This window comes from Diadema setosum, chromosome 22, assembly GCF_964275005.1.
Source record: "Diadema setosum chromosome 22, eeDiaSeto1, whole genome shotgun sequence".
Taxonomy (NCBI): domain Eukaryota; kingdom Metazoa; phylum Echinodermata; class Echinoidea; order Diadematoida; family Diadematidae; genus Diadema; species Diadema setosum.
The window spans coordinates 3,671,150-3,694,370 of NC_092706.1; the positions used below are offsets into that span (position 1 = coordinate 3,671,150).

The 23,221-nt window shown below is 40.2% G+C and overlaps 1 protein-coding gene across 1 annotated transcript in view; it reads right to left on the reverse strand.

Moving 5' to 3' along the window:
* Positions 1-1,648: 1,648 nt before the first annotated feature.
* The window catches only part of LOC140245502 (N-acetylglutamate synthase, mitochondrial-like), a 61,119-nt gene continuing 39,546 nt past the window's right edge, over positions 1,649-23,221 (reverse strand). The window contains exons 2-10 of the mRNA XM_072325072.1: positions 22,418-22,540; positions 14,248-14,361; positions 12,557-12,738; positions 10,510-10,672; positions 9,767-9,947; positions 7,523-7,616; positions 4,323-4,488; positions 3,579-3,673; positions 1,649-1,875 (exon numbers count right to left, since the gene is read on the reverse strand). Coding sequence (XP_072181173.1) covers positions 1,704-1,875; positions 3,579-3,673; positions 4,323-4,488; positions 7,523-7,616; positions 9,767-9,947; positions 10,510-10,672; positions 12,557-12,738; positions 14,248-14,361; positions 22,418-22,540 — 1,290 coding nt within the window. The 3' untranslated portion in view covers positions 1,649-1,703. The remainder of the gene's footprint in view (positions 1,876-3,578; positions 3,674-4,322; positions 4,489-7,522; positions 7,617-9,766; positions 9,948-10,509; positions 10,673-12,556; positions 12,739-14,247; positions 14,362-22,417; positions 22,541-23,221) is intronic.

Sequence of the window (23,221 nt, forward strand, 5' to 3'; positions counted from 1 at the left end):
CTAATACTGTCACATTAGTTTGACACTATTTTCTTCTCCTCTTCATACAAGTGTATATTTATACATCGCATGCATGCATCTTGTCACAAATAAAAAAATCTTTTGGACTTCTCTCTTTGCTCTCATTTGCAAACATTTTTTGAGATGTGAGATATACTGGTGACATACTGTAGAGTGCAACCTCTTCAATATAGAAGTTCGAAGTAAATCACAACTTTGGTTTCCCACAAAGTGTCTGCATACCTTTCCTTCTTGCAATGCACATTGGCACAAGTGGAGAGGACATGCTCCATTCAAAGTCTTTACTGAAAGTTTTTTGTAATACTTAAGGTAAGTCTCTATTGATTGCTCTTCTGCAATCTTTTTTTTTTTTTTTTTTTTTGGCCAGTCTGGTGGATGTCAGCATCACAAAGGGTCTTCAGCAACCCAAAATGGCACTCTGATAATGCTCCACTACCAACTTCAGCTGCTACAATTTGACAACACGAGGATCCTAACATTATACAAAAGGTTCGATCACAGCAGGACATATATACAATATTTTCTGCACTCGTCTCTTTTCTTCTCTCAGGAAAACTTCACACTGTTACATCCAGAGAGAAAGATCCATCCAACAATCTTTACAAAGCACAATGTGCTTGTTATTACCCTGCTTGCCTTTTAAGTTAGATCACAAGACCTCGGCAAAACTGTCCGCCTGGGCAAGATTGACATTGTTCTACTGGCATTCATCTCCCTAGAACTCTGCCTTCTAACAGCCATGATGTAAACGAACTGGAAACTTGAGCTACTTCCGCCTTTCTACTACAAGGTACAAACTCTAGATAGATATATACTCTGTATCAAACTTAGCAAATTCCTCTACCATCTTTACATGCAGCCATAGACGGAATCACAGAATTCAACTGCTCACTTTACGCAACCCTTGATGATCACTTAATATATCATATATCTTTATACGTTATCATCTTCCAAGCTTACACTTTTGAAATATCGCAAGCCTCTGGCCAAATATTTGTCCTCCTGCTGGAGAAATCCTACACTATGTTCTTTATGCCACACGCAGACCGACAGAAGGTTGCTAATGCGACATCTTTGGCATTATAAATAATCTAATGCTAGCAACATGACGAAAATTCACCTACGATATGCAATATCTCTTGTTCCGCAATATGAACACTAGCTAAAGATATCACTTTGTGAAGCATGCCCTTATGAAACATATCAGAAGGAAGATAAGAATTCAGAAGTCACAAGGTCAAAGGTTAGTTCCAGACCTCTCAGACTGCACATTTTCTGTCCTGTGACCCTTAACAGCACAAAGGGTTGAATATCTACCTCTTTATTCTCTGCTATATAATGATCTACTAGTATTAAAAATGGAGGAGTTCTTCCTCTTGTAAAACCTTGTTCTCACTCTCTCTCTTTATCTCTCTCTCTCGTTTTCTCTTGTCTCTTTCTATCTATCTATCTATCTATCCATCTATCTATCTATCTTTTCAGCCCTAAACTAGTGAATATTATGTACTGTCCTACTGAGGTATTCTAAACATGAGAGTGAAGTGCGCTGTCAGAGTTACGGCTGTCCTGCACTACCTACGTACTACGTGACAAGTCTTTGGTATTGCAATATGCCATGGCATGGGGGCGGGGAAGGTACGCAGAGGCAGAGGGGTAGGGGTGGGGGAGATGTGAGTGTGTCGTCATGGGTACTGATGCATCTTGTCATCCTCGTAGCTGTCAGGTTCTTGGAAGGAGGCGGGGCGCTTGATGGCCCACTCCACCAGCGCGTAGGAGAGCTTGGGATCCGACATCCCGTACCAGAATACCGTCCACTTGCTGTTGCTCCAGCTGCCCTCGCATCGCTTGAAGTACCTGGAGGACAGACGGCAATCATCGTGATGGAGAGAACAACATTCGAAACATTGAGTCAAAAAGGAGCAGAAAGAAGGAGGAGAGTTGGGAGGAGGAGAAGAAGAAGTGATGTCAGGAAAAAAGGAGATTACTGAAAATATATAATGGTGTAATTTCTGTTAAAAATCAAAACAAAACAAAACTTGTCCGCAACCTTCTTTGACTACAATTTCTTTCATTTGTGGGACTACCTCATTCACCATATTACATCTTGCAGATATCTCTTTACTGCATCATACATGTACATGTGAAGCACACTTGAACGTTTGAATGAGGAAACACACATCTGTTTTACAAGCTTCTGAATTAATGACTCTTCAAGTCTGGTTCCAAGTGAAGTAAAGGAAACTGAAACTACACACACACACACACACACACACACACACACACACACGCATGGTAAACCTATCACCTCATCCGACTTGATTCGATTAACTTGACACAACACAACCTCCTGTACATAACACATACAGCATCACACCAGAAATAGGAGGGTGTACATACATTATCTACATTTGTATGCTCTGTGCCCTATTACTTCTTAAGAATAAATACACAAGAAAGACCATCTGGTCTCCCCTACGCATTAAGCCTAATGTGTGATAGCAATACTTAAAAGTCTACACACCTACTGATGTTTATCTGTAACCAAGTCAGTCAATATTATTTAATTTTTTAAAGCAGACATACACTGTACTCTGCTGCATTCAAGAGCTTGTGACGCACTTGATATGACAATTTACGAATGTCTCATTGAAAAGATGTGCTTTTAATTACCACCTGAAACACAATTTTTGAAGTCCTACATAGAGCTTATTTCTTCCTTAGTTTGGGTGCTATCCATGCAAATACGTAATCTCCTAATGCCATCTTTGTTCTATGTGAGCGATTGCAAGAATAATGTACACGTGTATCTTGAGAATTATGAAGGTTGTGGAACAGTTCACTACATTTTATCAGGTCAGCATTATGTAATGGAACTCGTGGGTGGACCTCCATGTGCTTTGTTGTCAATCAATAGAACTTTGAATAAAATTCTGCAGCTTACTGCAAGCATATGCAGGTCTAGGGGTAATCTTGGAGATTTAGAGCAACCAGAAAAAAGTCCTGTACAAGTGTAATTTATCCGATGCTGCTGCCCCATTCAGATTATTCAGATTCAGGGAGTCCATGCAACAGCTCCCCAAAATAGTCCAACCTCCCTCCCCCCCCCCCCCCCTTTCATACTTTACGAGTTATCATTAGGATCTACGACGTACAGATATGGGACTTTTACTCTACATGTCTGAATGGTCGTACTCTACATGTCTGAATGGTCGTATAATAGATACAACATATATTCATAAGGCGAATATTGATACTCTCATATTCATACATAATACCAGCATATGTAGGTGGAATTTTTTGTGAGCTAATGGTTGAATCCAGTGCAACATACACATGCAATGTGCAAAGCCTATGGTGCAAAATTTCTCATGAAACGTGATAGTACATATCATACTCTTGTGACACCATATCATGATTATCATATATCGGGATGTTGTGTCTGAATGTTCTAATGCTATGTTGTATATCCACATGTTGTATGAACATACATGAACTCGGTACGTCTGAACACACTATCAATCCCTGATGAAGAATTCTCATAAACACTCCTCATTTACCATGGATTAATCTTATTGTTGCTCCTTGACCGCCAGAAGAGCATCCCAAAGTCCCTCCTCAGGTAGTCCCACAGCATCTCGCTGGTCCCCTCCCCCTGGAGGATGAGGAGATGGTGAACAGGGTGGAGAACACAATGGGATGGTCAGGGGTGTGTGACAATATCTTTGAGCAGGTGGGTTGGAGGTTGGAAACATTTGCTCAGGATTCAACTGGCATGTATGCATACACTTGTGTCTATGACTGTTTGCATGTAAGTGCTGGTATGCTGGCTGTATGTATATATATTTATACATATATAAAATGTGTATATTTAGATAGATAGATAGATAGACAGATAGATAGATAGATAGATAGATAGATAGATAGATAGATAGATAGATAGATAGATAGATAGATAGGTACAGTAGGATAGATAGGATAGATAGATAGCTAGAAAGATACTTGATTAGATAGATGAATGGATGGAGGGATAGATAGATAGATAGATAGATAGATAGATAGATAGATAGATAGATAGATAGATAGATAGATACTGTAGATAGATAGAAAGATAGAGAGACATACCTGTAGATATTGAGATGTAATGAGCTCTACAGATGTACATACCCAGTGTCATGTAGTCATACACATGTGTATAAAATGTGTATACATAATTATACATACATATAAAGATGTAGATATGCAGATAGATTGATAAATAAACAAAATAGGTCTGCTCATTTGCAGTTGATGGCATGGCCTACCTGTGTCTGGAGGCTGATGGAAAACTTGTCGAGATAAGGCACATCGTGAACGTCGTCCTCTTTGGTGATGATGGCCACGGCGTTGTAGCCCTCCGAGAGATAGATGGTGTGCAGCCGCCTCGGCAGCTCCTGCATGTAGCTCCTCTTGAGCACCCGGCCAAAGGACCTGCCGGGGGGAGAATGGGAGCCACAGCTTCATCCCCAGCAGAGAAAAGTCACACGTGGCGAGAGCAGAGCGGAATGGAGTGGAACGGAACAGAGTGGAGTGGGGTAGAATGGAGCAGAATGGAGCAAATTAGGAACGGGACATGCGGGGAGCATATAGGAAAAGCATAAAAAAGCAAGAAGCAAAACAATTCTTTAACTTTGTCAAGCAGTGAAAATCTTTTACAAATATGATAAAAGGAAAATCAATTGAAATTAGCAAACACATATCATATCTGAGATTTTCCAATGGCAGTGAATTTACACATCCAAAAGAGGGAGTATGTTCATAAAAGATATTTTTAAAAAAATATGACTTCAAAAATCATGAGCAAAGCTATGGATTATGTCATTGATTGTGAAGCAATACTGCCAGGAATGCATGAAAAGTGAAGTTCAGTAATCAAGCTGAAACATGCCGGAAGCATATGAAGGCAAACAAAACAGAGAAGCATCAATCACACAACATGAACTGGCCTGCAGCAAATATGCATTACCAAGAATGTTAAACTGAATCTGAATATGAAGTGCAAGGAGAACAAAAATCATGGTGAAATTCTACATGGCCATTATCGGCACGTTAACAACATTATCAGCATTGATAAATATATTCATTACAACTCTCACATTAAATCTTTAGAATCATCATCACCATCACCATAATCACCATCATCATCACCATCACCATCATCACCATCATCACCATTATCACCGCCATCATCATCACCATCATCACCATCATCATCACCATCACCATCCTCATCACTATCATCATCATATCATCATCATCATCATCACCATCATCATCCTCACCACCATCATCATCACCATCATCACCATCACTATCATCATCATCATCTCCAACAACATCATCATCATCATCATCATCGTCGCCACGACTAGTCTTGACATCTCCACCAGCCACATTCTCACCACCGCATTATGTACTGGCCTCAAGCATAGAAACTGCTGGAGTACCACTGATAGCCTAAATCACAGACTAACAGCACTGGAGACCCCTCCTTTCCATCTCCCAAGTGCAAGAAGGACACACTGATTTACAAAAACACGCTTGCAAGACATGTATCCCCCAGGAAACCCAACATCATCCCACTCAAAGATGTTACGCTGTGCTGCCAGTCGCCATGGTAACCATGACGTTCCTCCCAGCCCTCCAGACCATCCAAGGGGAGACGGAAGCATCATCCCGTGATGATAAACTCTTCAATTCATCCAATAAATTTCAGATCAGACCAGTTCTCTGGAATGAATTTCTTACGAAATGTAATCCGTTCAAATATCTATTTCCAGGCACCTACAATATCTTGATGTTTTCACTTTTTTCCACCCCATCAATTTTCCCAATTTACATACTTTCTGCCAAGTATTGCACATTGTAAAAGCTGTCATGCACGAGACAATGAGGAGTGCTGCATCCACAAATATCACAGTCATGCAAACATGAGGAGTGTTTTTAAAGTACCCAGTGAATGCACTGCTGGACAACGCACACATTTCTGCGGTTTTAAGTTTAATAGCAATGCATGTCAAATATGACAAAATTTCCCACCATTATTACACATAAAACTGCATTCGTGAAATATGAGATTATCCCGAGGGCACACCTTACTATATTCCATCCTCATTTTCTTCCTCATTTTCCTATTTGTCCAGTGTGTATGTGTTTAACAATCTTTTCTTTTTAAGCAGAAAACAAGAAGTATGTTTGTATCTCATGCCTGTGCAGTTATGCAGCCAAATTCATTTAGAAAAAGTGCCCTTTGTTCTTCCGACTGATTCTCTCTTCTTCTTCCTCTTTTTTGCTGACACACGCTATACAAACTTGCTCAAGCAATCACACCTTTAACTGGGGAGCGACACAAAACCTGAGCTGGCTGGCAAATTAGCAGAGCAAGCCGCAATCTCTCGGGTTAAATTCAGGCAATTACTCCCTTAATGGCCGAGGAGAGGCAATCAGGGATTCGTCCGTCGTCGCGAGACACCAACAAACAAGAGACGACACTCTACACTACACAAGGCGGATCCAAAAGAACTCACATCCTCCACAGTTACACCGCTGGAAGCAAACTTCCAGTATAAAGGGCTTACAACTGGTTTTGCATTTCTTGCATTTCTACCCAATAGACACCTTCTTACTACTCCTCATTTATTGTTACCTCTCAGTACTTCAGGACAAACAGTAACATTCAGCTCTCTCTCTCTCTCTCTCTCTCTCTCTCTCTGCTCCGCTCTTTATCTGTCTTCTTTTTCTTCACTTTAATCCATGTTTATACAGTTCATGAGAAATCACTCAACATTCTCAGCAATAGATTGCTAAACATACATTTGATTCGGCACGCCGTACACCGGGGTACCGTTGTAACCCGGGATACCGCATTGTATAGCGCCATCTCATGCCCATTATCTATAATGCGTATCCGATTTCAGATACGCCGATTCTGAATTCGGATACGGCAAAGTCGTCGCAATGAACTAGCACCATAGGTGTTTTTCGAAGTACACTTGCATGCATTAATTGATGCATAATCACAAATAAGAAAACATTTTTGTGCATAATAATACTAAAAAATATTTTGACACATTTTTTCGTAAGCCAGGATACAGCGCTGAAAAAAAAAAAAATTATTAATTCAACAAAATGGCGAATTTTCATTTGGTACCCCAGGGTACCAAATATTGCATCATTTATACAACTCTGGATCCAGCTTCAGGGAGACATTGTGCAGATGAGCAATTTCAATAGTACAGCATGCACTGAATGGGATATAACATAGTTTAAAACACAAATTGTCTCCTTACAGTCGAGTGTCTCTTTTAATAGTAAAGTAAATATGAGCATATTATGTCTCCCTAAAGCTGGATCCATAGCCTACAAATATCAGTGTTTATCAATATATCAATTTATATTGATATATATACTAATATATATTCCACCACCATATGAATGTCTACCACATGTAATCATGCATCCTCACCTTGTGATCAGCTGTATAAGTCTCTCTTTATCTACATTCTCGAGGTCATAGTACTTTTCTATCCTTTCTGTATTCTTGAACAGTGTACCAGACCCTGGGTGAAAAGAGGAAACATTTTTTAAAAAAGTATTGCAAATGACATTAATTTGGATATTGTTTCATGTCAGACATTGTTGCATTTTACAACTATTTAAAGCAATGTACCTCAGAATTTCCGATAAATGTTATATCTTCCAACATCATCCCCTTCTCAAACTTACAGAGTGAATTCTTTTTTATTGCAACTGATTGACAAATTGCCCTACATCGACGTAAATAAGCACTGAATTGATCAGTGTTTTAGTAGTAGCCATGATAAAAAATCATGGGCGTACATACTCGAGCAGGATTCGAACCCACGACCTCCTGATCACCGGACAGGCGTCATCTCCACTAGACCACCGAGCTTTCGCCCGACAGCAAGTGTTGGTTCTAATCCTTATAGCATGCAGCGGGTACTGCTTTGTTATTCAAATTTATGAAGTTCTTGCGTCAAGATGTTTTCATTGCAACTGATTGACAAATTGCCCTACATCGACGTAAATAAGCACTGAATTGATCAGTGTTTTAGTAGTAGCCATGATAAAAAATCATGGGCGTACATACTCGAGCAGGATTCGAACCCACGACCTCCTGATCACCGGACAGGCGTCATCTCCACTAGACCACCGAGCTTTCGCCCGACAGCAAGTGTTGGTTCTAATCCTTATAGCATGCAGCGGGTACTGCTTTGTTATTCAAATTTATGAAGTTCTTGCGTCGAGATGTTTTCATTGCAACTGATTGACAAATTGCCCTACATCGACGTAAATAAGCACTGAATTGATCAGTGTTTTAGTAGTAGCCATGATAAAAAATCATGGGCGTACATACTCGAGCAGGATTCGAACCCACGACCTCCTGATCACCGGACAGGCGTCATCTCCACTAGACCACCGAGCTTTCGCCCGACAGCAAGTGTTGGTTCTAATCCTTATAGCATGCAGCGGGTACTGCTTTGTTATTCAAATTTATGAAGTTCTTGCGTCGAGATGTTTTCATTGCAACTGATTGACAAATTGCCCTACATCGACGTAAATAAGCACTGAATTGATCAGTGTTTTAGTAGTAGCCATGATAAAAAATCATGGGCGTACATACTCGAGCAGGATTCGAACCCACGACCTCCTGATCACCGGACAGGCGTCATCTCCACTAGACCACCGAGCTTTCGCCCGACAGCAAGTGTTGGTTCTAATCCTTATAGCATGCAGCGGGTACTGCTTTGTTATTCAAATTTATGAAGTTCTTGCGTCGAGATGTTTTCATTGCAACTGATTGACAAATTGCCCTACATCGACGTAAATAAGCACTGAATTGATCAGTGTTTTAGTAGTAGCCATGATAAAAAATCATGGGCGTACATACTCGAGCAGGATTCGAACCCACGACCTCCTGATCACCGGACAGGCGTCATCTCCACTAGACCACCGAGCTTTCGCCCGACAGCAAGTGTTGGTTCTAATCCTTATAGCATGCAGCGGGTACTGCTTTGTTATTCAAATTTATGAAGTTCTTGCGTCGAGATGTTTTTTTTTTATCATGGCTACTACTAAAACACTGATCAATTCAGTGCTTATTTACGTCGATGTAGGGCAATTTGTCAATCAGTTGCAATGAAAACATCTCGACGCAAGAACTTCATAAATTTGAATTCTTTTTTAGTCTATCATTTGGGAAAAAAGTACAAACAAACTGTGAAATCATCATACATGTACGTATGAAAATGGCTTAATGAAATGTGTAATACATCCAGTCTTTGTCTATGGCCAAGATTTGGCCCAAGTACAAGACCTTTGATATTTGATATTCTTTGTGTCTGTGCACCTGTAGCCACAACCTGACCTGTAATATGCATATTTACATATTATTGAAATATACATATTTGTTTATTATTGGAATATACATATTTATATATACTACTGGACTGAAGATATTTATAAGTTACTGGAATATAGATATCAAATATTATTGGAATATACACATTTATATATTATTGAAATATACATATTCTCTATAATTGGAATAAACATAATCATACATTACAGGAGTATACATATTCATATATTATTGGAATATATATTTAAACATTATTGGAATATATATATTTGAGGATCAGACAAGACAGGGAGGTAACTTGGCAATGACAGGTGCCGGCATGCTTACCGTGGTGGGTGAAGAGCTCAGCGAGGAGAGCGTCCGGCGAGGTGATGACCACGCTGGACATGGCTGGGAGGTCGTGCAGCATGGTGGCGATGTACTGGATGCGGTTCTGGCAAGAGTTGGTGCACCACGGCTCCTCGATCATAGAGTCGACGTCAGCGGGGACGTGGACCTGGGGAATGACCTGCAGACAAATGGGAGAGGGGAAAACAATACAATGACTGGGTCACATTTGGATTTGCATGAATGAAGAAAAAAAAAATCCACAAGTGCATCTAAGCCACTGTGTTGTTTTGAAAGCATTGTGCATCATTGCTAATGAAAACTTTTCACAAAACATCTTTGATATTCCCTTTTGAGATGTATATACACACATTTTGGGTCAACAAAGCCATCTGCCGAGTTCCTGTGTGAAGTCTTCATCTGATTAAATTCTAATCTGATTAAAATGAACTACATCTTATTCTCCGATGATATTAAAGACTTTGAGTAATATCAAAGAAAGATTTTATCCGAGTGTTGGTAGTTTGATTATGGACAAATTGTTCAAAAAAAGGTCTCTTTAATGTTGACAGTAAGAATAAGGACAAATTGTTAACACTGAATGCATAGCAATCATATGGGTTTTACAACCACAAACAAATGAACAAACTATGGTTCTCTTCACTATTATGTCAACAAATTTGACTAGAATTCTTTAACAGATCTACTTCCTACAAGAGCGTGACAAATGAGGATCTCCTCACCTCCCCTTGCCCATCCAGAATTCCTCCCTTGTTGTTGAGAAGTAGCACCTTGATGGGTTGGACAGCCTTGGCAATCTCGGCCGTGGCCTCGGAAGCATCTATACTGACAAGCTGCGAACTAGACGTCTCTCCAATGGACGACACCACCGGTATATGCCCTGACCTGGAGGGAGGCGGTTGCCATGGAAACGCCCATCACACAGGGATGTACGTTATGGAATACATTGTCATCCCTCCCCTTGCCTAGTACCACCACTCTATGCTTACACTCTCTATCTTCCTATTAAAACTCTCCCATCATCACCATCAGCTAGGAAGCATCATCATGGATTGGACATCACAAAAGAAATCCTCAATGAATGAAGCATAATGATACAATCAACAATAAATGCATGAAGTATATTAGCCTTCTTCAAAGACAACCATGTTGTCGTTAGCAAGAATAGTCATAAGCAAAGAGATAAAGGGCTGAATCTAAGCATGCCAGTGGAAGGGCCTCTTTAAATCTGCAATTGCGATTATCAGTAATGACCAGGAGAAAGCTTAACCAGTTCACTAGTCCATGTGAATATTTCAGATAGTCAATTTGACCAATGAAATTGCTTAATTTGCCCATCTGCTTTCAGTGCAAAACAAAATAAATAATAAACAAATGAATGAATGACAAAAGGAATAAATGAAAAATGAGCATATTAATATATTACTAAATAAGTAAATGAATAGACAAACAAACAAACAAATAAATACTATACATCTGAGCTTTTTTGAAGGCACTCTGCTGATAATAGTTATAATTTTTGCTACGCAATGCTGGTAGGAAATTTAGTATTCAATTCAAAGGCGCAAGTTAAGGAATTCAGACAGATCTCCATCGGCATTCTTGCTGGGTCTTGGCTCTCACTGGTGGCTTGACTAGTCTTGCACACAAACCCTCTCATTGTGCCTCTTGATATCACTATAGTGGAAGGGCCTTTGAAAAAGGCTAGTTGTTTGCAAGAAATAGAAGAGAAAATGTTATCAGGGAGGTGTTTCATAAAGCTGTTCTTAAAGTTACGAACGACTTAAGAACAACTCGTGATCAGTTCTTGTGCTGAATTATTGACATTCTGATAAGTATAGCACATCAGAACTGATCACCAGTCGTTCTTAAGTTGCTCGTAACTTTAAGAACACCTTTATGAAGCACCCCCCGGACACGTTGGGATATGCTAGACCTTATCTACATCATGCTCTTTATTCTCTTTCCTGTTTCTATTTTAAGACCCCACTCAGGAAAACAAGGGATGAGGGTGAGAAGGTAGAAGTAGATGGTAATGCTGTTAGCAAAGGATGATGACTTTAATCAATACAGCTCTTGGCGTCTGAATGTTTTATGACTTTAACAGCCACACCATCAGTAGATATGAACATAGCTGAACATGAGAAGGCCATGGGGGAAGGAATGAGAATAGACGGAGGGATGGGAGGAAGAGGAGGAGGAGGAGGAGGAAGAGGTGGAGGAGGCGGAAGAAAAGGAAGAGCAGGAGAAGGAGGTGGAGGAGGAAGTGGAGGAGGTGGAGGTGGTGGAGGAGGTGGTGGAAGAGGAAGAGGAGGAGGAGGAGGAGGTGGAGGAGGAGGTGGAGGAGGAGGTGGTGGAGGAGGTGGTGGAAGAGGAGGAGGAGGAGGAAGAGGTGGAGGAGGCGGAAGAAAAGGAAGAGCAGGAGAAGGAGGTGGAGGAGGAAGTGGAGGAGGTGGAGGTGGTGGAGGAGGTGGTGGAAGAGGAAGAGGAGGAGGAGGAGGAGGTGGAGGAGGAGGTGGAGGAGGAGGTGGTGGAGGAGGTGGTGGAAGAGGAGGAGGAGGAGAAGGAGGTGGTGGTGGAGGAGGAGGAGAAGGAGAAGGTGGTGGAGGAAAAGGAGGAGGAGAAGGAAGAGGAGGAGAAAGAGGAAGAGGTGGAAGAAGATGAGGTGGAGGAGGAGGAGGAGGAGAAAGAGAAGGAGGAGGAGGAGGAGGAGGAGGTGATGAAGGAGGAGGAAGAGGAGGAGGAGGAGGAGGCAGAACATAGCCTTACCCTATACACCACTCCAAGGGCTCAGTGTTGACGTGAACGACCCTCCCCTTGGATCGCCCCTCGCCCACTGGCTCCGCCTGCAAGACGTTACTCCCTGAGAAGAGCGGATGGGCGGGGGCGCCGCTGGCCTGGAGGAAGTTCACCATGGTCATCGTATCCGTCCTCACTCGACTCCGACTTGCCTGGGGGGAATGATGCGGGAATGGGGTCACTCATTTGGCATGGGAGTGACATCGAAGTGTACCTACAATGTATTGAGCTACACTGTACCAGTGTTAGTATTTTCGTAGTCATCATTGCTGAGTGTTAACTTGCACATATAAATTATCCTTGGCAGACACTTTGTGATTTTTACAAGAAAGAGTTATTAGAAAATACTCCCTCCTAGTATCTCACTTGACTCTTGACTCATCTTGGGGAATGACACAAACATATGTTTGCTAATTTGGTATGAGTGTGACACTGAAGTATACTCACTGACTTACCACTATTTGTATTTCCGTAGTCCTTATTGCAGATCATTTAGATGTACACACTTGGCAGACATATTTTATTTTTCATTTTTTCATCTTCTGTGATATGAAATAGCTCATCTAATACTAATATTCCCTCCTAGCATTCACTTCCTCCTTTTCTCTCCCCCCCCCCCCACCAAACAGTGTCAATTTCAGTGCATTGTTACTACAGTGCACTACAGCTCTCATCTTTTCAGCTTCTCCATAAGCTCAGTCGCCTACGTGCATGCTTGCATGTTAGACAGCTTTCCCCTCTCTCCCTACAATATGGACACACACCATACTCTCAGTTTTTCCCCTAGCCATCCCCTTCCTTTGCTTCCACACAGTGTGACTGAAAAGGGGGAGGGGATAACTAGCACACATTCTATTCTCCTGACCAAGACAATGTACCACCATTCTATTGGCCTGACACACCATTCCCTGTAATTGTTTCCTGATGTAGCGCAGCAACATCATTCCCTGTGCATGAATGTCTTCAGAAGTAATATTTCAACTTCAGTACACATGTAAATTATCAGTTTCACACCATATCAAAAATCCTTCAAACGATCAAGTCAGCCCTCATGCGTGAGAGCTATTCTGTTGTGTATCATAACTGTGCACATGAGTAATTCATGCAAGTACAGCAGACTTTCATTTAGTTAGGAAAATGTGCATATCTCATTGGGGTTTGACTGCGTATAACAGCTCAGTCGAATACTTTCCTAGCTTAGTTGTTACAATAACCAAAGGTACGACACAGATTTGGATAGTCTGGCTATGAAAAATTCACCAGCCAATGGTTGATCTACTTGCGCTGGTTAAAAGATATTGCACAATTATATGGGGAAAAAAGAATAAATAATGGTAACAAATAAAAAATACACTTGTAAACATAAGTTTTACCGACCCTGTATTTCCAGTTTTCATTGTTGTTGTTGCTAACCTTATCATAATGAGCATTAGTGTTATTAAATTCATTTCTATTATTACTAACATCATCATTATTTTTACCATGAAGATCAGTAAAGATAAAAAATAATTGAAAGTACATGGACACATTCAAATATTCAAACAGAGAATTTTACTGGCCTTAGCCCTTGTTCATTTTCTGTCTCCCCTCTGCCCCCCTCCCCCCCCCCCCAGGCCTAAGGGCCAGCATATGCACGATGTTGAGTACATCCTTCCGCCTACCTGAAGTTCCTGGTCTGACATGTTGCTGCTCTCAGGCAGGGAAGCTCCGTGGACCACCAGTAACTTCATGTCGTTCCGGTGCAGGAATGCTAGGTTTGAGCTCAATGCCTCCAACTGTGCAAGGGACGGAGTGGTAGTGAAGGGATGGAAGGGGGGGGGGGGGGTAAGAAATGATTGAAAAGTTGAGTCACATAGGTAATGAGATTTAAACATAATCATCACAGATATTTGGTAAACTTCTAAAATATGACTTCAGTAAATTGCACAGTTGAAATATCCATCAAAATACCATTGTATCTGAACCAAGTCAGGTAGGGTGGCATGATGGATTAATCTGTACGGTATTGTAAGAAATGTTTAAAAATTGGGGGTGGGGTGCGTGCGCCCCCTCCCCTTTAATTTTGTACAGGCGCCCCCTCTTTACGGAATTCCTAGATTCGCCCCTGAGGAAGCTGGATTCTTGTAGTTGTCATGACAATTGCCATTCCAGCAGGAGCTGCTATCATGTCAACTTTTTACGAAACTGGGCCCAGATGACCCAATGTTGAGGGTTATCAAGCCCTTCCCTCCCCAAAGTAGAGAGACATAACACTCTGTCCCTCCAATGGGACACAACATGCAAGAGGGTCACAACTCGCACATCTGAAATGAGAAAACCGTGTGAAGTGGCTCCCTTTCATATATCTTGTCGGGGAAAACGTATAACTCTGCCAACCCCCATGTCTGTTCAATGCATGCGTGGGACTACAACCATAATCATCAAATGGCAATCATCCTCACACATTATAATTATTATTTTTTAATGTACCAGACAAAAGAAGGGACCCGCAATGTTTCCTAATAAAGCAATGTGATCCTTACTGCACTTTCAAGAGGCACTGATCGTATCCTCTTCTGTTCAAATGATCAAGGTGATGCAATATCATACATGCCAGATTAAATGTCTTCCTCCCGTAAATATTTGAAAAGACCATATGTCTTCTCCATTAAATATGCATGAAGTGACTACATATTGCTGTTGGTTAACAGCCTATCATGCTTCCATTTGATTCTCACCACTCAAAATTTATAATTGATGGTATTGTTGGTGGATGGTGCCAATAGTATACAACAGCTGTATTGTTTACAACCTTCTCGCAGTGATTTATTGCCATATCAGCAATAAATGATTACAGTCAACTGACGAAGGGGACGCTGAATTGCATGGGGACAACTTTTCCTGATGCAAAGTATACTGCTTCATATGAGGCCTGCCAAGTACTGGTGAAGTCCTGTTCATATGGCGGTAATCTCATGTTCACCCTGTGTTCCTCTCAGTCATCTAGTATGCTCATGGCACAACATTCCTTATCAAAACATGGTGCAAGGTTCAAGGACACATTTTACACACACACACATATAAACCAAAAGACACTAATGTCTCCATGGAAACCTGTCCCCACATCTAAAGTGCATCCATTTTGAATTTGCATGGCATATCATAATTCACTACAATATCCCCCAACCCTTGCTGACTTGTCTTCAGAAGATTCTTCTGTAAAGTAGCCCAGTTTAACCATGTCATTCTATCGGATTACTGTATAAGCCATTATTTTCGCGTACTGACATTTTTGTGAATGAGGCAGGTTACGGACATTTTTGCAAGATGTTGTTTTTGCAAATTGACACAGAGGCCTTCATAAGCGCATTATTACCTTATAGCACATGGTGACATTTTCGTGTGTTTTAAATTGGCAGTACAACTGAGATTTGCAAAATTCACAAAAAATTAAACCCTCACGAAAATAAGTTTATATAGTATTTCTATTCAAGATGAATGACTGAAGAGGCCCATTGAATTCAAATTGTGTCAAGACGATCTTCTCATATCATGCTAGAAGAAGCAAGGATACTATCAAAAATAGTGTAGTAATTTTCTATACATCAGGTTTTGCATTCTGAATATTGCTTCGCAAGAGCTATGCCATCCCAAATTCGACTCGTTTGACATCAACCAGGCCCAGAGATGGAATATACATGCATGGAGCCTAATCATATCCACCGGAGGTTCCGCTGTGTTCATCCTGCCAGATTGTCAATGTTGCATTAATAATCATTTTGTTTGAACCCTGGATGTTTGTGCTTTGTGCATTGTCTCCCAATTGTTCACCTTGAGGAGCGGTCGACGAGGCGCGACCTCCGCGATTTTCTCATGTGTTCGCGTCCATTATGCGTGATGTATGTTCCTCTTGTGTTTATCCCACATCCGTTCTTCATGCTTTGCGTTCCTATAATGCTACACTGAACAGCGGAGGAGGCAACACAACTTATGGTGGTTCTTTTTTTCTTTTTTTTTTATATGTTTTATTTCGAAATCACATGAAATCTCAATATTTCCAAATAATCATCAATCAGCAAAAACAAGAAAAAGAAAAAAAGAAGAAAAGAAGTGACAAGAGCAATTCAGAGATAATATAAAAAGAGAACCACCATGATTCATCAATAAGTAGTAAGGCAAAGCTTCCTCAAAGACCCCCGTCTCATAGCACACCCAGGGAGAGTGGCTCCCCCAGTGGGGTCCCCAGGTCTGAAAGAGGACCATACACCCTCTTACTCAACGACAAAAGTCACACCTTATCCTACACAATCAAAATTTACTCATCTAATCATCCCTCAAAACTACACATTCTCCACTCATCTCGAGACATCTTTAGCATTGTAATTCAAACCACTACATAAAGCCTAAATCAGACCTGGAGATCCCTGACAGGAAAAGATTACATTATAGGCTGTTAAAAAAAAAAAAAAATAGAGCCAAAAAAATTCCAAGACCATTGAGCAAATAATTCATACTATGGTGGTTCCTTTGTGTTCATGCTGCATTGTTCAGAGCAGTATGATTGGGATATAGGCTTGCTTGATGTTGTAAGAAAAATAAAACTTGGGAAGATGCACCTCAATAAACACCAATCGACAAGTCATCTATCAAATCAACAAACAACTGCCTTCACACAATGTGCATTCTAAGAAATGAATACTGCCCCTTTCATGCTCAGATTTAACCTCACAGAAATTTCTGTGGAGCAGCCTAACACAGATTTACCTGGGCCACTTTAATGAGGACCTGTACAAGAAGTGGAAATGGACGATGTGCATGCATACATTGTACATATGCCACAACCTATGATTTATACCCCTGAAATTGCACTGATACCCTATTTATAGGGCATTTGGAGAACTCATGACCAGGAGTGGTCCTAAAGCCCTTTAAACTCTCTTTGAATAGAAGTCAATCAGGAGAACTCCTGTGAAATGTTCTATTAAAACTCTTTATTTTAGCAGTCGCCAATGTTCAGAGCACTCTGGAAGTGGAATGACTCTGTCATGGAAGTGGAATGACTCTGAAATTTGTTCGCATGTGATGTGTGCGTATGCGCTGGCCGTAGTAATCAGTGTATGTAGCTCTCCCAAGGTCCTCTCGACAGAGTCACATTCAGTCATCAATTCGAACAGAAAGGGACTATTGGCGGAACCAAACGTTGCTCGAAGCCTGTTTTCAAGACTTCAACTTAATTGGTAAGTCTTCAAATTGAAGAATTTTTTGGATTTTAAGTTGATATTTACCCGCGATACTAAATCTGTCATGATCCTGAATGCTACAATGCGAAGCCCCATTACGCTATGCGTATGGGGCTGCTGGTCGCAGTTAATTGCATGATTACTAAGAAATGAGAGCACTTTGGGGCGAGTAAGTCTCACAGTGTTAGTTATTTGAAAGGTACTTTAACCTGAAACACGGAAATTCAGGGAAACTTTTGAGGTACCAAAACTTTTTATTATCTTTAATAGCCACTTTGTGTGTGGTCTTGGCTAGTGGTGATTCTCTGTATGGACTGACTCAGGCCATGTTTATCAAACTTTCCCATGTTTGAAATGGGTTTCAATACCCACTATCAAAACAAGTTTGCAAACGCCTCTCCAGATCCGTTTCTCTAGTTGTTGTGTTTATCAACTCTGTCATGAGTCAATTTGGAGGCCTTGTCACTGCGCAGCTCCACTGCACAGTTTGACCCAAGGAGAGTAGATGTGTAGTTAGCAGTGGTTGGTGTGGGCAGGTCCAAAAGTGAAAGGTGTTTCAAAACAACTTTGCTTTTGTCAACTCTACAGAAACATGTTTGCAATCACACTCTTTTTTGGCATGTCTGAAATGTGTTTATAACCCCATATAATCAAAACAGCTTTGCATTTGTCTGGAAAAAAAAAAAAAAAACTCCCTGAAAGTTGTTTAGGAATGTTGATTCTGCACCAGCTAGGGCCCCATTTCATAAAAAGTTGATATGATAGCAACTCTTGCTGGAATGACAATTGTCATGGTAAAGACACAAATCCAGCTTCCTGAATGGCTGTTGCTATTGGAAGTTGTCATTCCAGTAAGAGTTGCCATCCTAACATCTTTTATGAAATGGGCCCAGAAGTGAGTTGATAAACGCAGCCTAGAGGGGCATACATCGAAATGCTTCAGGAGTGCTTCTGGGCACACCTTTGTGTGTTAAAATGGGGTATGAGAATCCTAGGCTAGGCAAATGTGAATGAAGCTCAATAAATGAAAATGCAGCTTGGCTCAGTGGAAGGAAGGCATTTTCACACAGCAAGAATGCCTGACATATTGTCCTTCAAGCATTTAGACAAAATTTCAAACTTGTTTAACAGCACACTTTCTCCAAATCGAGACCTAGCCACAGTTTCTAGGTCTTGTTCCAAAAACGGGTTAAAAAAAATAATAAATAAATTTAAATAAATAAATAAATAAAATAAAATAATTGAGTTGGATTAAGGTGAAATAGATGTTTATTCCTACTTGACAGAGAATTCTTTCTTTCATCTACGAATGTGCCACACCTGACATCACAAAATAAATATGCAACTTGGAAATTGAAGAGCAGTAAGAGCAAGGAGGCTTAAGAGCTGGAGGTCCAACTGGCTGTAACTATTCAAACAATCGTCAATTTACTATGGATGCACAAAAAAATTCCACATCAGTGCATTTGTGCCTTTGATGTTCGATGTTTGAAGCTGCCATATCTTTGAGCGATTGATTGATTCATTTTGACCCCTAATATGGTATTAGGTATATTTGCTTGTTAATTCATTGAATGTGACTTCCCCTAATACAGGGCCGCACTTTGACCCCTAATATGGTATTAGGTATATTTGCTTGTTAATTCATTGAATGTGACTTCCCCTAATACAGGGCCGCACACTAACACATTTGTTCTACTGGTCCAACCTGTCTGTCAGAGGAGTAGGTACCTAGTTTTTCCATTTTTTACTTGTCCATTCATTTAAAAAAAAAAAAAAAAGTTATTGGTCTGAAAGTGATTTATACTGGTCAGGGATTGTTAATACTAAAACATACATTGAAACAATAGTCAATAACATCCCAAAGTTTCTGCAAAAGTGTGAATCAAAAAATTGCATCCTCATGGAAAGCCAATTTTATCACATTTCTGCTTAACTGTGATAATCAAAACTGATATGGTAATGATTGGTTAGTGTAGCTCTTCATGAATTAATATGTCAGATCAGTGCCCAAAAATGCCCAGTCAAGTAATTTTGAATACACTATTCTCATTAATCTTTTCACAATTTCTATTCGCGCATCCCATGTCTTTATGAGTACTATCCCATACTGTACGAGCTGAATTTTTCGCGGTGGTTTTATTTTCGTGAATTTCGCGAATCGCCTTTGAACCGCGAAAATAACAACACGCGAAAATAACAAAGTGTGAACAGATAAGCACAGTTAGACCTCGCAACCGCGAAATTAACAACACGTGAAAATGTTCTAGTAGCAATTCGCGAAAATATCTGTACGCGAAAATTTCAGCTCGTACAGTATTCAAGTAGGATAGTGAAAAGTAATTATCATCAGAAGGACATAGTGTACATAATTGTACAGGATCTTCCTTAGCGAGTGGCTGGTCATTATGAAATGAGACCAATGAATCAATTGTCTTTCTATCTGTAAGATACATGTAGTCCCAAATTGGCATCACACTTCAAATGTCTTTGATCGGTGGCATGAAATATGCGTTCAGAGGGAAAAAGACAGTAAATGTAATTCCAATCTTTTGAACCTCCTTGGTAAAAGCAACTATAGAGGACTTCAATAAGTACCAGGCTGTGTTGTCAACATTTGATAAACACATCTATCCATGTGTAACCTTCACACAAATAACACATTATTCATTTGGTCATACCTTTGAAGCTACTGTATCACAGAACAATCAGTGTGGTATCTCAAAGGTTCCAACAATGCCGACACGAGGAGAGTTCTGTCTTACCAGCGTATCCCATGCATTACACCGCTTTTATACACAATCTCAACGGACCATGAAAGGACATAACTCCATTCAACCAAGACCCCCAGTTCAAACATCAAATGTGTGAAGTACAATCGGTCACAACTGAAGCATGCTAGAATGGGCTAGCCTATGGGTAAGACAGACCTTTTAACATTAACTTTACAACACACAGTGCTTCTTTTTCCATTGTCTAGGGACCTTTCAGCACTTTATCTGTCCTTGCTAATATCACAATAACAATGCCTGAAATTCAGTTTGTATGCATGATTTGTTCTAAGCAATGAAAAGAAAAAAATATATAAATCAACAACTTTTTGCCCATTTCCACTCACTGGTTGAGAAATTGAAAAGACTTGACCTTGCCATTATATCTTTTCCCTACATTTGAATAACAGCAACTGCGAATTAAAATTGTGATTTGTCAGAAACAGCCAGTACCAAACTTGAACTGGTCTTCAAGAGGAAAAAAAAAAAACAAAACAAAGAGAAAAGGATGAAGATGATAATATATTGGGTGGATGACTACACCGTTAGGTGGTCTTGCAATAATCGGATCATAGGTTGCTCCTAATGAAGAGATAAAGAAAAATCTCATTGCAGTATATCAGACTAAATTTACATTCATATTAAAGTCACATAGAATATTTTCCATTGGGTTTTAAAGATGGAATGAGAACAGGGACATGGGAGATCCAAGGCAAACTTTAAATATTTTAGTTCACTTGATATTTCACATCAGACATTTTCGGCAATGTGATTCCTGAGGATTCTTAAAGGGTGTGTACAGTTCTGGTCGAGGTGAATATTTAGCTTTTAACGTTTTGTGAGATATTCAGAAACCACTCTATGAGATGTCAAAAAGCATGCAATTCTAAGGGATATCAAAAGTTTATTCGATGAAAATCGGTTTTGAAATGGCTGAGATATCCAAAAACAAGGTGAAACAAAGAGATACTAATAAAGTTGGGGCATGTCGCCTTTTATTATGAGCACTTTTTTGGATATCTCAGCCATTTGAAAATCAATTTTCATCAAATAAACGTTGAATCCTTCTTAAAATTACATGCTCTTTCATATTTCATAAGAGCCTTTTCATTATCTCACTTAGGAATGTTCAAAACATGAATACCTACCTCAACCAGTACTGTACAGTGCCTTTAAGGATACCTGGCCACTGATGGACTCCTATAAAGGGCATTTAGGTTATGAAGGGTCATCAGTATTTGGAGTGTTCTATTTAGGTGAGCCAATTAATATCCCATAATGCACTGCTGCTTCTCCAATTAGACGTATATTGGCCACTTTGTCTGTCTCCTGTTAGTCTCTCTAATCAGACCCTGTCTACTGTCAAAGGCATCCCTACACTGTGGCAATGAATTTGCCTTGATCAGTGAATGCAATGGAAGCCATAAATTCAATTGAGATGTTCTTAAGTCTGAAGGGAAATTTACCCCATCTTCATGTATCTTTTTCCTTTGATTCATACTTTCTACAAAAACAACAACAATCCAACAGCTATTGATAAGTAGGCTAGAATAGAAAGTGTCATGTAGCATCAGTAAAACAGAAAAGAGGGCAAAAAGACAGCCCCATAAGAATAAGGGGAAAGCAGGTTGGTGAGTCAAGTTTCTTGGTAAACCCTTTCAATGTATTGCTAGCAAATTCCAAAGGGTAGATGAACTTTGAGCATGTCTGAGAACTGTTTGGGCTTTATCAACAAAGAAAACCAAAAGACAAACAAAAATTATGTTCTTTTTGGGCTTTATGTTAATAATCGCTTTGTGGAATGCTCCACCCAAATTTGCAGTATAAGCTTTTTCCCTTACCATGTCTGGCTTCTGAAAGATTTCTTGATGAACTTGGACAACAGCGAATGGCTTGGAGTGGCTGCCACCCAGACGCTGGAATTGCTTTAGCCAATAGCGTGCCTCCTTAGGATCTGTGCCCACCTGGCAAAACAGAAGGAATGGAAAGAAGAGAGATTATGATTGGCTGATGTCAATGCAATGCACGCACATGATACAGATGACATGCAACGCAGCAGCTTCAGTTACACTGTACATGAGGCATGTTACCCTGACCTTAGGAGAGAAAAAGAAAATATAATTAACACTGTATTGAAAATAAATCATTTTCATACTGTTTTCAAATTTCATGTCAATTTCTGTCTAAAGGTCACTCATGGCAAAACAAAAGCTGGCTGGATGTCTGTCAAATGGTGTAGGTTTTTCTGATTTTGTGCATTCCTTCGCAGACAGAATCTCAACATATTGACTGTACATTCTGCAAAATAGCACACCAAATTACAGACATAAACTGGCCATTAGGAACTTCACAATGTGAAAACAGGCCATTGATGCATTCAATAAGAAGGCTATACCAATCACAAATTGCAGAGGGATTTGATGACTATGGAACTGCATTCCCACATTTGAAAGGATGGTGCACTGGGCATGAAGAATTTACAGGGGGGTAGAAATTCAGGAAAATACACCTCATATTGAATAAAGGGAGCAATTTTCCTTTTGCCCCTTATGGGGCTTGGGTATATGAAAAGCACAAAATATGCAAACATATCAGATCACGCTTCCTTTCTTTGTCAATTCAGAGAGCTGAAAACCAAACCTCTT